This window comes from Martes martes (assembly GCF_963455335.1).
Source record: "Martes martes genome assembly, chromosome: 8".
Taxonomy (NCBI): domain Eukaryota; kingdom Metazoa; phylum Chordata; class Mammalia; order Carnivora; family Mustelidae; genus Martes; species Martes martes.
In genome coordinates, this window is record NC_137895.1 from 5967689 (window position 1) to 5982683 (window position 14995).

General features: G+C 61.2%; 1 protein-coding gene across 3 annotated transcripts in view; it reads left to right on the top strand.

Moving 5' to 3' along the window:
• Positions 1–10012, top strand: part of SCUBE1 (signal peptide, CUB domain and EGF like domain containing 1) — a gene marked incomplete at both ends in the record, with an annotated part of 135585 nt that extends 125573 nt beyond the window's left edge. For all 3 annotated transcript variants that reach the window (XM_080811620.1, XM_080811621.1, XM_080811622.1), the window contains 7 exons: positions 1381–1542; positions 2860–3027; positions 4656–4817; positions 6248–6445; positions 7124–7276; positions 7630–7709; positions 9860–10012. In XM_080811620.1, coding sequence (XP_080667746.1) covers positions 1381–1542; positions 2860–3027; positions 4656–4817; positions 6248–6445; positions 7124–7276; positions 7630–7709; positions 9860–10012 — 1076 coding nt within the window. The remainder of the gene's footprint in view (positions 1–1380; positions 1543–2859; positions 3028–4655; positions 4818–6247; positions 6446–7123; positions 7277–7629; positions 7710–9859) is intronic.
• Positions 10013–14995: the final 4983 nt, after the last annotated feature.

The window sequence follows — 14995 nt, forward strand, 5'->3', positions numbered from 1 at the left end:
CCGTCAGGAGGCGCAGGGTACTGACCCAGGCCCCCACAGGTCCTCCCCCCCACCCCTTTTCCTTCTGCCATTGAGGCAGATTTGCTGGGGCTGGAATTCTGAGTCTATACAGCAAGCTGCTCCGCATCAGACATCCTCGGCCCCGGCCGCAGCCGTCGCAGTCAGTGACAGCGCCCGCCAAAGCAGCCACGTCTCCGATGGTTGCTGGACGGTGTCCTCTACTCCGGCCGGCCCTCGTCCGTGTGCGTTAGCGTTCTGTACGGAAGAGCTTTCCCTCCCCCTCACTCACGGGTGTATCTGAGCACCTACATGTCTGTGTATGTGTATCAGTGTGGGCTCCGCGACTCCTCTGTTCTTTACGGGGCTGTAATTACTTAGTTCAGGGCTAAGATCATTCCCAGTGTAGCCAGTCAGGCCGGTTCCCCCGTCCTTCGGACATGCCCCCCGCCTCCATCACTCGCTGAGGATTCTAGGGCACCAAACCTGTACTTCCCCTGCCCCAGCCTGCGCAATCAGTCAGGGGCCCCGGGACCCCTAGAGGAGGAAAATATGCAGAAGCCAGAGCTGGAGTCCTCATTGCTAATGCAGCGTCCGTCCTTCCAGGCTCTCACTGGACCGAACTAGCGAGTATGGGTGTATATTAAACATGGGTGTGTATATGGACTTGCACAGGTGTTATGGGTACATGGGTGTGTGTGTGTGTTTTATAAAACCATGCATTCACACCAGTGCCTCCAGTCCAATAGCTCAGGGTTCTTTCTAACCTCCCCTCTTTCCGTGTTTCTAAATTTCTTCTACAGGAAACCTCCAGCTCCCTCCCTCCTTATTTTTTCCTTATTTTCTCGGTCAGTCTTCTTACGCTTCAGTTTGCTATATGCAGCCGACCACACGGCCTCTGGACGACTCTCCACCACCAGGCCTCCCTGCCCCTGCCTCTGTCACTCCCCCCATGCCCTCTGCACACTGTCCCCACATGGCCACTCCTCCCCATGGGGAAGGAAGGGGGAGGATAGGAGATCTTGGTTTGGACAAAATGCCCATGGGATGGCCAGGAAACTGTTGGGACACAGGCTGAGGGGTCAGGGCTGGAGGGCAGGACACGGAGCAGAAAGAGACCTCAGGGCTGAGCAGGAGCAGCGAGGACGGGGCCGGAGACCAGGGTCAGGCCTCCGGGCTCTTCACAGACGGCTGCGGCCTTGCTCCTACCCTTAGCTCTTCTGAGATGGCCCTGGGCCCCTCTGGGATCTTTGAGCCAAAGGGACGAGGGATGTGCTCTATCTGGGAGGACAGAGCCTGGGTTTGAGGATACCGGGAGACAAAGCGCCTGGCCACTGCTCCCCACCTCTGCCCCCCAGCAATCTCTCCACTTTGCCTCCGTAGTGGCCTGTGCACCTGGCACCTACTTCAGCGGAGAGCCCGGCCAGTGTGTGCCATGCGCACCGGGGTCCTACCAGGACGGGGACGGCCAACTCAGCTGCACGCCATGCCCCAGCAGCGACGGGCTTGGCCTGGCTGGTGCCCGCAACGTATCCGAGTGTGGAGGCGAGTGCAGGTCCCCCCTGGAGGGAGGAAGGGCTGGGGGTTGCAGTGGGGGGATCCGGCGGCAACCCCTGTCTCTACTGAGGTCCTCAAAGCCAAGGTCTGGTCCCTAGTGATACTCCATAAAGCTCTCGGCCATATGCAGAGCCTGGCATGACTTCCAGGCTGCCACACTCACAGAGGCCACTGGGGTCGCAAAGCATCTGTGTGCCAGCAGGCCCCGGGCTGGGCCTAGTGCACCGGAGAACAGCAGCACGTGGTCTGGAAAAGGACTTTATGGTTTATAAACACCTGGTCGTTTATGGGCCCACTTGCTGTCTGTAACGAGGCACGTAGTGGGATATGGTTGACCAGACGTGTTACATGGTGTGGAGCCCCACACCATCCTCGATGTTCTCCACGTGAAGAACTTTACAGTTTGCCCTATAGATGGTTTGGGAAGCCCTTTGGCCATTTACCAAGCACAAATTGGTTTGCAAAAAATTTTTCCATTTACTGCCTCACTTAACCACATCTGCGGTATGGGCTCACACCCCCACCCAACAGCCTCCCTTCCCCGGCCGTCGTGGGGACCACCCAAGACAATGGGTGGGGAAAAGTGTGCCAGTGAGGGTGGGTGGGTGGGACAGTGGGGACCACCAGCCAGCTTTCTCTGGGGTACAGAAGAGATCAGAGCCCAGCCCTGAGTCCCTGCAGGCTAGCTGGCTGTGCCCTCCAAGACTGTGGTCTCTGCCCTTAGCAGGGCCAGTGACTGAGAGCAGAGAGTGGCCACTGGTATAGCAGAGAATCCAGAGAATTCAGGGTCTGGGCCAAGAGGGCCTCCAGCCCACCCCTTACTCAATGCCAAAGCACCCTCTGCGTCCCAACTTAATGCTGGGTGTGTTGTCCCCTCTCTGTCCCAGCCATGCCCTCAGGGACCTCCCAGACCCCCCCCCCACCTCCCTGCCTGGCCCAGCCCTGCAGACTGGAGCCCGGTTCCTTATGTAGAGGGCGCAGTGTGGCCCGCCCCCTGCGGGGCAGCTCCTCTGACCTCTCCCCTCCACATGTGGGATCCACACTTCCCAGCTGAGCAGCAAAGCCACCTGCTCTTGCTAGTGGGAGAGGTGAATCCAGGCCTGGCCAAGGCCCCACAGTGCCTGAATCACGGGCAGCTTCTGGACCGGGCAGGGGGCAGCCCAGCTCCTTCTCCCAGGTCCCCCTGCCCCCAGCACCACCCCTAGCCGTGGTCCCCTTCCCCAGGGCAGGTGAGGGTTGAGAGCAGGGTCTGGACTGAGGCGCCTGGACCTCCCACCAGCCTGAGCCATGACCCCTGACTTCCAGGCCAGTGCTCCCCAGGCTTCTTCTCCCTGGATGGCTTTCGGCCCTGCCAGCCCTGCCCGGTGGGCACGTACCAGCCTGAGCCTGGGCGCACGGGCTGCTTCCCCTGCGGAGGGGGGCTGCTCACCAAGCACGAGGGCACAGTCTCCTTCCAAGACTGCGAGGCCAAAGGTGAGTCCCCAGAGCTGTGCAGGGACGTTTTCCCTCAACACTGCTCATCTCCCACACGGCAGATGTCCGAGGGCTGCGGGGTGGCCCGGAGCTGCCAGCAGTAGACATGACACCAGCACCCTGCCTCACCTGGGACAGGGACAGCGGGGACCACACAAGCCCACCCGAGGGTCTCAGATGGGAGAGCCAGGCAGGCACAGTGGTTACAGATGGGAGCTTTGAACCTGACTCACAGGAAAGGCTTTGGGGGGGGGGGGCAGTTCGGGGGATGAAGAAATGCCGGGGCAGTGGGACACGGTCAGACCATCTCACCTTCCCTGGAGACCCTCCCTTTAGGCCGGAGGGGGCCCTGCTGTCCAGCCGCACCTTCCCCTCCATGGTCACCAAATCCCCCTGATGGCACTGCCTCCCCTTCCACACACTCCCATCCTGCCAAGGGCCTTTGGGACAACGCTTCCCACCCGCTGACTCTGATGTTCTTGGGGACAGACAGACAGAACCCTCCCTTCTAGAAGAGAAAACCACCTCTCCTCCAGTTCCTGCCAGGGTTTCTCCTCCTTACTGTGAAACTTGTGGAAAGAGCGTGTGGACTACACGTCCTCTCCCCTCTAGTCAGACTCTCACCCCACTGCCCCCCGATCATTGCTCCCATCAAGGCTGGAGCCAAGTCCCTTCCCAGCCGGCATCTCCCGCAGCCCCGTGGCCTCAGGTTGCACTGAGCCTCACCACCCCCCCCACCCCTTGGCTGGTAGTGCTGGGGTCCCCGGCCTGGGCACTGACTCTAGAGTCTGGATAGGAGGAGCATCCAGTTACGCCACTTTCCTTCCCCAGCCCCGCCTCTGTCCTGAACTCAATGCTACACCCTCCTGCTGGGGGACAGCCCCGGTCATATCCCACGTGGCCAGAGCCCTTCATCTTGGCCACACAGTGCCCCCCCCAACCCAGCTCACACCAGCTCTGTCCTACCAGGTGCCCAGGGAGACCTTGGAATCCCCCCGAGTGCTCTCCCTCTGACCTCACATCCAGTCTGTCCACAGCCCCTGCCAGCAGCTCTGAATGATGAGCTGTCAGCACCCCGCGGCTGCCCCCTCAGCCAGGCTACTGCTGCCCGGCCTCCCCACCCCACCCCTCACCCCCAAGCTCACTCCTAGAGCAGCAGCTTGGACCATGCGGTGGCTCCAGGTCCCCTTCTCCCTCAGAGTGAAGCCTAGCATGACCCCTGGATCCAGGAGCTCATGGCCATGGCCTGTGACCTCCCATCTGGCCATGACCGCTCCCTCCCCCCAGATCACCTCCCAGCTGGCTCCACACGGCCCAAGCCTCCACGCAAGGTCCCCACACCCCTTGAGTGGCGCACACCTGGCCTTACAACAGTTCATGTCCCATTTCTTGCCCCCGAACACATGCCCCTCGCGGGCGGGCCTCGGTCTCGGAGCTCACTGCCCAGCTCCGGGCGGCCCCCAAGCTCCGCACAGCCGTGGACAGGACCGGGCGTGAGTGGTGGGAGGCCACTGGGTGGTAAAGAAGGGCTTTGAACTCAGCACCAAGACAGACCTCGAGGGCAGGGAGGCACTGGGGAGAATGTCCCCTGCCTTTTCCCACCTGTACCACCCCTCCTCTGCCCACAGTGCACTGCTCCCCGGGCCACCACTACAACACCACCACCCACCGGTGCATCCGCTGCCCCGTGGGCACCTACCAGCCCGAGTTTGGCCAGAACCACTGCATCACCTGCCCGGGCAACACCAGCACGGACTTCGATGGCTCCACCAACGTCACACACTGCAAAAGTAGGTACAGCTCTCCCTGTGGCCGGCGCAGGGGGGGTGGGGTGGGTCGCAGGGGGGCAGGCTGTTGGGGGGCGGGGCAAGCCCTCACCCCACACGGTGCCCACAGGACCCCAGGGACCCCGCCCAGCTCCAGCACACCCGCACGTCCACTCTGGGTGACGCCACACACACCCCCCCCCGCCCCGGTGCCTCTGTGCTCGGCGGGTCTGCCCAGGGCTCCGGGTCTGTGGAGGGGAAAGCCAGGCCCGTGGCAGGGGGCTGCGGTTCAGGGGCTGAGGACCAGGCCATGCCACCCCCGAAGGCACGTGCGCGGCTGGGCTGCCAAGTGGATGCAGACCAGCCCAGGGGACAGGAAGCAGACACGAAGCGTGGACGAGTGTGGAGGCGCAAGAGGAAGCCCAGCTGGCCTCCTCGTGTCTGTGAGGAGCTCAGTTTAGCCAAAAGAAATGGGGGCAGCATAAGATGCTGTGGGAAGTAGCTACCCCCGGCAAGTCATCTGGGCATAACAGACTTGACTTTCGATATTTTTAATTCATTTTTTGGAGCCCTCTGGGACAGATTTTCTGGTGTTGTGCCCTCCCCCAATCAATTTCTAGCCAGTTACCCCTTTCCCTGTGCTGCTGGTCGTGTCTGGGACAGCTCAAAGGCCCATGACGGGGACTAAACCCTAGAGTGGAAACTGCCCCAGTTCCCCAGTTCCCCCGCAGGGGTTCCGCGGGGCTCGTGGCCTCTGGGAACAGAAGAGCAGGCACAGTGGTGAGGCTGCACAGAGGCAGGGTCGAAACGTCCTCCTGAGTAAAAGTGGAGGAAACAAATAGGGAAGCTTCTGGAAGGTAAGGTAAACATGAAAAGTTTCCCAGGAATTTTGATGTGAGGGGTTTCATAAACGAAAAAGCATGAGAAAATTGTATGTATTTAGTGTTCGGTTCAATTCTCTTTGCAAACCTAAGGTGACTTCTTTTGTAAGACTGAGGCTGGGAGCCTTTAGCTCACAGAGATGCCGCGTTTGGCTTCTTGGGGGTTCCGAAGCTTAGCTACAAAGGGAAGCGTGTCTCTTTGTCCTCACTGTGCTGCCTGCTTGTCCCCGAGCCTTCCCGCTTGGCGGGGAGGGCGACCACACCGGGCCCCTGGCGGGCGCTCAGGGAGCATGGAGGGCATGGAGGGAGAGAGGAGGTGGGGGTTCACGAGTCGGGGGGTTCACCGAGCTTTCACACCACCACCTGCAGGAGCAGGGCTGGCAGGGGAGCCGACACCGGGCGGGCCTGTCACAGGGTGCCCCTCGGGAAGACGACCCAGTGGGAAGAGTGGCCCAGGGCCAGGCTAGCTGGTGGGGAGGCCGGTGGAGGCGGCCGCGGGGCTGTCGAGGGCCCGCCCTGCCCGTCCCCCATGCAGCAGGCCTGAGCAGGCCCGTGCGGCCCCGGTGCCCACAGACCAGCACTGTGGCGGCGAGCTCGGCGACTACACAGGCTACATCGAGTCCCCCAACTACCCCGGCGACTACCCGGCCAACGCCGAGTGTGTGTGGCACATCTCGCCGCCCCCCAAGCGCAGGATCCTCATCGTGGTCCCTGAGATCTTCCTGCCCGTTGAGGACGAGTGCGGCGACGTCCTGGTCATGAGGAAGAGTGGTATGCACGGGTGGAGGGGGAGCAGCGGAGGGGCCACCCGGGGTCACCCGTTGCGGGGAGGTTCACAGCCACCTCTGACCCACCGTCTGCTCACAGGGCTGAGCTCTAGGAGGTCAGCTTTTCCCACCTTCAGGGCACCTCAGGAAGGCTGCACGGGGAGCAGAAAGGCGGTGGGGCACCCTTTGGCCAGCTCCACACACCCCAGGGTCAGCAGGCTCACCTTTACTCATCTGCTCACAGGGAGAGGGGACTTCCCAACTGTGACCCTCCACCCCAGCCCTGGCTTGTGCTGGGCGTGGGCCTGAGCCCTGTCCTGGCGGAGCAGTTGGCTGGAGAAAGACAGTGACAACCCGACAGAGAGGGGCAGTGACCAAGGGTTCACCAGGGCAGAGCAGGAACATGGTAGTGTGAGGATGGAGCAGTCAGGGAGGCTTCCTGGAGGAGGAGGCATAGAAACCTGCTCTGTAGGATGAGAAGAAACTGAGGTTGAGGGTGGGGACTGGCATTTGAGGCAGAGGTAACATGGGTGGAGCCTAGAGCTGGACTGTGTGGGGGACTGGGCGTGGGAACTGGGTGGCTGACCTGGTGGGGGAAGCACGTAGCCTGTGGAAGGAGGACAAGGGCCAGGGGCAGGGTTGTGCATCAGCCAACCGCTCAGGCCCCCTACTCTGTCGCCAGCATCACCCGCGTCTATCACCACCTATGAGACCTGCCAGACCTATGAGAGGCCCATCGCCTTCACCTCCCGCTCCCGGAAGCTCTGGATCCAGTTCAAATCCAATGAAGGCAACAGCGGCAAAGGATTCCAAGTGCCCTATGTCACCTACGACGGTCAGTGTGGCTGCACTGTGTGCCCGGCCCAGGCTGGCCGTGCGGACACGGAGGCAACAGACACACTCAGGGTGGGGGTGGTGCAGGCGAAGGAGCCGTGAGTGGTGTCTGTGGCCTTCAGCGTGCTATACTGCCCAAGCAGGGTTTTGACGGTTGAATAGAAGTTTCTAACTAGCCAAGCCTCAAAGAAAACAATTTGGGTGGAGGGTACAGAGGTTCAGAGGCAGAAGTGCCCGTGGCCAAGGTCTGAGTCTGAATGTGGAGCCGGGGGAGGCGGAGGCAGAAGGCGAGGGGGAAGCAGGCGGGGTCTGGTGCCCTCACCTTCCTTCCTTCCTCGCCGGTGGGTTCCACAGAGGACTACCAGCAGTTGATAGAAGATATCGTTCGCGATGGACGGCTCTACGCCTCAGAGAATCACCAGGAAATTTTAAAAGTGAGTGAGCTTCTTTATGGGAAAGGGTCCCTGTGATCCCGGGATGGCGGCCTGTGATGATTCCGGGCCTCTGTCCTTGCAGACTAGGAGGCCCAAGGCAAGCTCCCTGGTGGCGTCCGGCCCAGGACCTGCTGACTGGCCTTTGGGCTCCTGGCCAGCTGCCGGCCTCACTGCCCTCATCTGTGAGATGCGGTGGGAGCTTAAAATCGGTAGAATCCGCCCCCACTTTTGGGACTGCCTGTCCCCTCATCTTGCTCGTGACCACCTTGTCATCGAGGGGCACTATGTCTGTCTACGGCAGGCACTGGCCAGCTCTGGGCCCTGACCCAGGCATTTGTTTGGGCTCTGGCGGTCTGGCCCCAGCTCAGCCTCTGGGAAGCTAACACTCCCAGCCTGGGAGCTGAGGTGGACGGGGCTGGAGCTCGGTTGGGTTCCCTGGCTGTCACGTCCCAACTGGGTGGCCCTGGGCAAGCCCTCTGAGAAACAGGGGTGGCTCACAGAGTGTGGGTCTTCCAGCCCTGGGTCTGGCACGGTCCTGCACGCAGTAGGCACTTTGTAAGCAGAGAGCTTCGCCCCGATGCTGCTGCACCCAGGAGCAGAGCTGGAGCCCATCTGTGCAGTGGGAACCGGAGGCTCGTGCCGGCCCCTCCATCGGTCCATCCGGCAGACGATGCCGGCTCTCCTCCTGGCCCCTGTCCTGCCGCCCTAGCCCTCTGCCCACGGCTCCACCCTGCCAGCAGGAGCATCTTTGCAGAATTAGAAGTGTTTCCGTCACTCAGGACAAAAAACTTGGCCCGCGAGGCCCGGCTGGGCATGGCCCCCACCTGCCTCTGAAGCCGTTCTCCGACCTCCACCCTCCCTCCACTCCCTGGCTGAGGCCCCTCTCCTCCATGAACATCTGCCTGTCCTGTTCTCAGCGTAGGCATCCCTCCTCTGCGCAGATCACAGACTCTTAGAGTCCCACATGGCTCTGGCTCTTGGCACCTGTTGGTCCTGCCGTCAGCTGTGGTCTAGGATCATTTGGGCCCCGGCCTCCCCGGAGGCAGAGGAGGTCCAGGAGTTCCTACCTGACCTGCCATCCCCAGCATGGGCCCTGCGCCCAGCACACGGTGGGTGGGGGGAGTGTTTTTCAAGGGCGAGGGTGCGAGCGTGCACGCATGCCCATGAGAGAGCGTTAAGTGTGCGCCAGGACAGAGCGGAAGCTGGACAGCAAATGTGCCCGAGGTCTCGGCCTGACGCTGGGACATGATGCAGACAGCCTCTGGCTGGTGCCCAAAGCTGCGCCCTCCCAGCACCCTGCCCTGAGCTCTGCTGCGGGCCGGGCTCCCTCCCAGCTCTCATGACGCAGCGTATGCTCGCCTCTACAGGGGGCTCAGCTTTCCGACCTCCATCCGTTGGCCTCTAAACCCTCTGCCCCGCTCTCTGTCCTCTGGTTTCACTGCGATGGTTTGTTTTCTTTGATTTTGCAGAACTCTTTTTATTTTTTTTATTTTTATTATTTAAAGATTTTATTTTTTTATTTATTTGACAGATAGAGATCACAAGTAGGCAGAGAGGCAGGCAGAGAGAGAGGAGGAAGCAGGCTCCCTGCTGAGCAGAGAGCCCGATGCGGGGGCTTGATCCCAGGACCCTGGGATCATGACCTGAGCCGAAGGCAGAGGCTTTAACCCACGGGGCCACCCAAGTGCCCCTGCAGAACTCTTTTTAAATAAAATACTATTAGAACACCAAGAGTTAAAACCAATAAACTTTTTTTTTTTTTAATCAAAAAATGGGGCACCTGCATGACCCCGTCGGCGAAGCGTCCAACTCTTGGTTTCAGCTCAGGTCATGATCTCAGGGTCAGGAGATCAAGCCACCATGCGGCTGGGCTCTGTGCTCAGCGGGGAGTCTCTGCTCTGCCTCTCCCTCTGCCCCTCCCCCATCACGTGGGCTGTCTCTAAAATAAATAGATCTTTTTTAAAAAAATCAAAAAACAGTTCACGGTGAAGAGAGTCCCTGGGGTCTGAAACCCCCCCGGCAGCACAGTCTTCTCCTCCTCCCTCATCCTTGCAGAACCCCCTGAGGCCCCGCCAGGGCCCCAGACATCAAAGAGGCCTGCACCCTGGCCCCCGACTCGGCCTCACCACCTGCCTCACCGTGTCTTGCAGGACAAGAAACTCATCAAGGCCCTCTTCGATGTGCTGGCGCACCCCCAGAACTACTTCAAGTACACAGCCCAGGAGTCCAAGGAGATGTTCCCGCGGTCCTTCATCAAGCTCCTGCGCTCCAAAGTGTCCCGGTTCCTGCGGCCCTACAAATAATGCCGGCCGAGCTGCCCTGCTCGGGGATGGCCGGGCGTCCCGACGGGGAGGGGGGCGCGCCTTCCCTCCACAGGAGAGGCTAGAAGGCGGCTCTGCGGGCCTCCACGCTGCCTTGGGAAGTCACCATAGCGTCTGCCCCTCGGAAACACGGACCAGCCTGTGGGGGTGAGACCACATCCAGGCGGAGACCCTGGGCCGCTGTGCCCCTCAGGTCGCCCGGCTGGGAAAACACTGCTTTTGGTAGGCGGCTTTGCTCCCTCCCTCCCTCCCTCGGCCTGTTCCGTTCGGGGAGGGCACCCTCCCTGCGCGGCGCTGGCGGACCCACCTGGGCCGGGACACTCTGTGCCGCCGCGCAGCCAGCTCCTGGGCGAGCTGCACGTTTGGGGGTCACATGTGGCCTCGCCTGACGCCTCAGGAGAGAGGGGGACGCGACTGCCTCTGTCTGCAGGCAGGCTCTGGGAGGCATCATCTGCGACAGGAAGCCAGGCTGTGGGAGGAGGGGTGTGGGAGGGCGTCTGGGGAGCTCGGATAAGCCAGTATCTACACGGCAAAGGCACCCACCCCTGTCCTCCAGCCGTGGGTCAGGGATGCAGGCACCACGTGGCGGAGCTCTAAGGATTCTGTGATGGGACAGAGAAGAGCTGCTAGCGAAGGAAACTGTAGATTTGTGCTTTTCCTTGATAGAGCATCTAATTAAGTACTATATATATATAAATATAAATATAAATATAATATACTTCTATCTGTGGGTACTTTAGGAAAATCCTCTTCAGTAACTGTAAATATGAACTGCAGCCCCCACCCCTTCCCTCCCGAGCTGTCCCCAGCCTCCCTGAGGGATGAAGCCCCTCCAGGAGCTTGCCGCCTGGTTCTGTGAGGCCGGGGAGAGCGCGCACCGGTTCTGGACACGCTCTGGAACAGGCGTTCTTTGGGAACTGGGCCCCGATGCTTTGCTGGAGCGTTGCCCTCTGATGGAATGTGGTAGAAGGCCATTTCCCCTTGGGCCCTCTCCTATGGGTACCGAGGTCCAGCAGGAAATCTCGAAAGGGACCTGTGCTGGCCCTGAGGCCATGACCTTGGGGTCTGTGCCATGGCCTCGTGCCACAGGGAAACAAGGCTGTCCCCACGTGAGCCCAGGCTGTGCCACCGCCAGAGACCTCAGAGGGCAGGCGCCCACCCCTTTATCTTACCAGTGAGGAGAACGTGCTACGGGGGGTGGGCAGCCAGTGTTGGAGGCCTGGTCCCAGGAGCACCGTCTGCTTTCTGCTGTGCCGTGCTGCGTCCCTCTGAGAGTCTGTCTTTAAAGAAGAGAAGGCCAGAGGCTGACCCCGTCACATGGTGTCCCCCTCGGCCAGGAAGCCAGCACCGGGACACAGCCAGAAACGTCCCTGCAGCTCTGGAGTCCTTGCCTGCTGACCGGCTGCTGCCGTCGCCTGTGGGCCTTGCGTGGGAAGCAGTCTGTATCTTTAGGGTAGCAAATGTTCACAGTTGCAGAACACATGGGAGAATCTTAAAATGAACCCCAGTCACCTGTCCCAGGTGCCTCTAGGCTGTGTCCTCCTCCTGCCCCCACACCCGTGCTGAGCAATGGGCTTGGTTTGAGACCCATCCCTGGCACGCCACTGACGGTGAAGCCTGGGGCCAGGCGACCAGGCTCTGGGGGTCGATGATAAGGCAGGCCGTGGCGATGTCACAATACAAAACGGCTGGGGGCTCAAATCGTTCCTTGCTGGCACCCACATCAAGAGCGAGTCCCCAATTTAATGAACGCTGCCACCAGCGCCTTCTCTGCCAAAATCCAGCTCAGGTCTGGAAGGGGCCTGGTGGGCAGGTCACTGTGAGCCCTGAGCTCTGTCCCGGCCCACACCACACTGCCCTGGTCACAGGCCTTGAAGTCCAGCCTCGGTCTCCAGAAAGACCCCTGTCTTCCCTCCGAGTCATTGCTTATCCCCAGAAATTACATGAGTGTCCTCCAGAACAGGCTTCCAATAACAACCACCCAGGGGAGGGGTTTTTTATAATGTTCTCAAAACACAGAGGACCAGAAGAGCTCTAACCTTTCTTGAACACTTCGTGCCGCCCCTCTGGGTGGTTTCGGACAGTCGCCGCGCACAAACCCCACTAACCCACCGGCCCTTCCAGTGGGAGCCCACCCGTGTGCCATGGCTCTCCCCACCAATGTGGTCAGACCTGCCCGGGGTTCCCCCAGCAGAGCAGAACAGATGTGGGACCCCTCGCCCTCACAAGTACCAGGGAGCCAGGAACCCCAATTTGCCAGCTGCCAACACATTCCCATCGGGGCACTCAAAGGCCAGAAGTGGGGTCTGTCCTTAATCTCGATGTCGGCCCTCAGCCCCACCCTGGGAAACCCGAGGGTCCCACCTGTTAAACCAGATCTGTCCCCGGTCATTGGAGCCTGGTGGCTCGGGGAAGAGCTCCCTGGGCAACAAAGCACGTTTGTCCATGTTGCCGTGTTGTGGAAGCTGGTGGCAGGTTGGCGCCGGTGGTGCGGGTGGAGGCAGAAAGGACGGGCCCCAGAGAGGACAGGTCCCCGCAGTGGGTCCCGGGCAAGAACAGCACAGGACAAGGGTGCGGGAGGCCCGTGCTGCCCAAGGGAGGGGCTGAGCCAGAAGGAGCACCGCCTGCTCCTGGACGGGACGTTGGCCTCGAGCAGCCGCAGGCCCAGCCCAGCCCCCACCGCCCCTCGCGTGGCCCGGACCCTCCGTGGCGGGCCAGTCGATCACTCCAAAGCAAAGAGCCAAGGATCAAGCTTCTGGAAGCAAAATCTTGCCCAGCTGGCCGGGATTGAAAGCTGCCAAGCCTGGAAGTCCTGAGGAGCCTGGCTCTGCGCCTCGCGGGGCAGCCAGGGAGGCTCTCCGAGGGTGGCGGTGGAAGACCGAGGTGCCCCTGCACCGCGTGCCGGGGGGCAGCGGGACCCAGGAGGGGCGGACCCGGAAGAAGCCCTTCGGGCCCGCACCCCTGGCGTCTCCTGGCTCTCTGCTTCCATGGACACGTGCCAAGGAAAAGAAGAGAACCGGCCTCAAGGTCCAGTGGCCAGCTGGGCCCTCAGCGAGGGGACATTGGGGTCGCCTCATCTGCCTCTCCGAATGAGGCTGCTTTTCCCCGACTCTGCTCTTGCCTGAGCCAGGGCCTTGCAGCTGTGGTGGTGTGCCGGCCTCTCTCCCACGCCGGGCTGTCCACTCAGTCTCAGACTCTGTGCCCCTCGCCCTGACAGGTGGCCTTGGCCAGTGGTGGCGACCTTGCTCTGCCCAGCTCTGGCTCCCCAGGGGCAGTCCTTGCCGGCCCGTCCTGGCAGACAGAACGGTGACAGACTCGAGGAGGCCATGGGGCCCAAGGTGGCAGCCTCAGACAGCTTTCCCTCCTGCCGTCGTCCGTTGGTTTGGGACACGCAGATAAAAGAGAACTGTAACCCGGGCCAAAAAGTCACCAGAGAGCAATGGCCCCAAGAGGCCGCTTCTGAGAGCCCAAAGACAGATCTTCTTTCCTTCGATCTCTTACAACCTGTGTTTCCTACCTGAACCCTCGTTCCCCTGGGGACACGGCCAAGATCACCCATTTTCCACGACAAGAGGCCCCAGCCTCCTGGACCTAGAGTGGGTGCCTAAGTGACATTTGGGGGATGGGATAATTAGTTGAACACCTCCATCCACCACACTCAGGAGGAAAATAAAATACCGAGCTAAGTTAGGTCACTAACCAAACACTTGCTGAGCGCTTACCGTGTGTGCCAGGCTCCTAGAAAGGAGAGAGGCCACAGCCATGGGGCTGGCAGAATCCTCTGGAAAGTTCCTCTTGGTCTCCGAGATAAAGATGATTGAGGCTGGCACTGGACAGAGCCCAGTGCTCCTGTCCCAGTACCCTGGGTCGGGACGGTGAGCGTGGACAGAGGGCAGACGGAGCAGGCTCACCGAAGGAGTCCCGAGGTCCATCTCCCAAGGGAGGAGCTGCCGCCCGCCCAGCCTCAGGATGTGGCCGCCGTCCTCCACCAGCAGAGACAGAGGCCGCTTGCCCAAGACAGCGGCCTCCACCCCCCCGCACACACACAACAGGCCCCTCTCTTCACCACAGATCCACATGGGGGCCGCTCAGCCCTTCTGACCCGGGTGACAGCACCAAGCCAACTTCATTCTGGCCAAAGGCGGAAGGACCCACGTTTGAGAGACATTACCAGTCCACACGTCAGAGCAGAGAGTTCGTGTTCTCCCAGATGGCTGTCCCTGGAGGCGCAGTTCTGAGCACCTGCTGTATGCCCGACGCGGGCCCCTCGAGTCTCCGCAGGAAGCAGTGAAAGCCTGAGTCCCCCAGTTGCCAGGCTGCGGGGGGCCATCCTCAGGGCCCTGCGGGGTGCGTGGGGCCTGACGCTCCTCGGACGTGGAGGGGGAGACTCTAGGAGGCCCGGTGACATGCGCCAGGCGAGAAAGAGCCAGTAGTTGGTGGAACTGAGACTCAAACCCAAGCCCATCGAAACCCAAGGTAGGAGATGTCTGTTTGTCTGTCTGAGAGATATCGACCACCGAATTGTATGGATTGGGAAACGCACTGGGGAGCTCTGGGGCAGGGACGTGGCAGGTAGAGAGGAGGGAGGCAGAGGAGGTGTGACCTCCCCTCCCTGTGGAACAAGCACTAGAAACTCAGAGGAAGCCCGGCTTCTGCCTTCTCCGCTGCGTGGACGGGATGGAAATGTCCTTTCAGACTGGCCCACGGGGCAAGGTAAGCCGCAGCCCGGCGCTACCCTCCTGCTGGCCGCCAGCCCTGCGCACCCCCGGACAGAGGCTGCGCGCCCACCGTCGGCCCCTCTTGCCATCTGGGGCGCACCAACGTGAGACAATGCGGGGGTCCCTCAGCAGACCATGACCGCGGGCTGAAAAGTAGGGGCAGAAAGAAAGCTCGCTGATGCCCAGGACTTCGCTTCCCTGTTCAGAGACCACGGAGATCCCCAGGAAAGGTCTAGCCCGCTGAGAT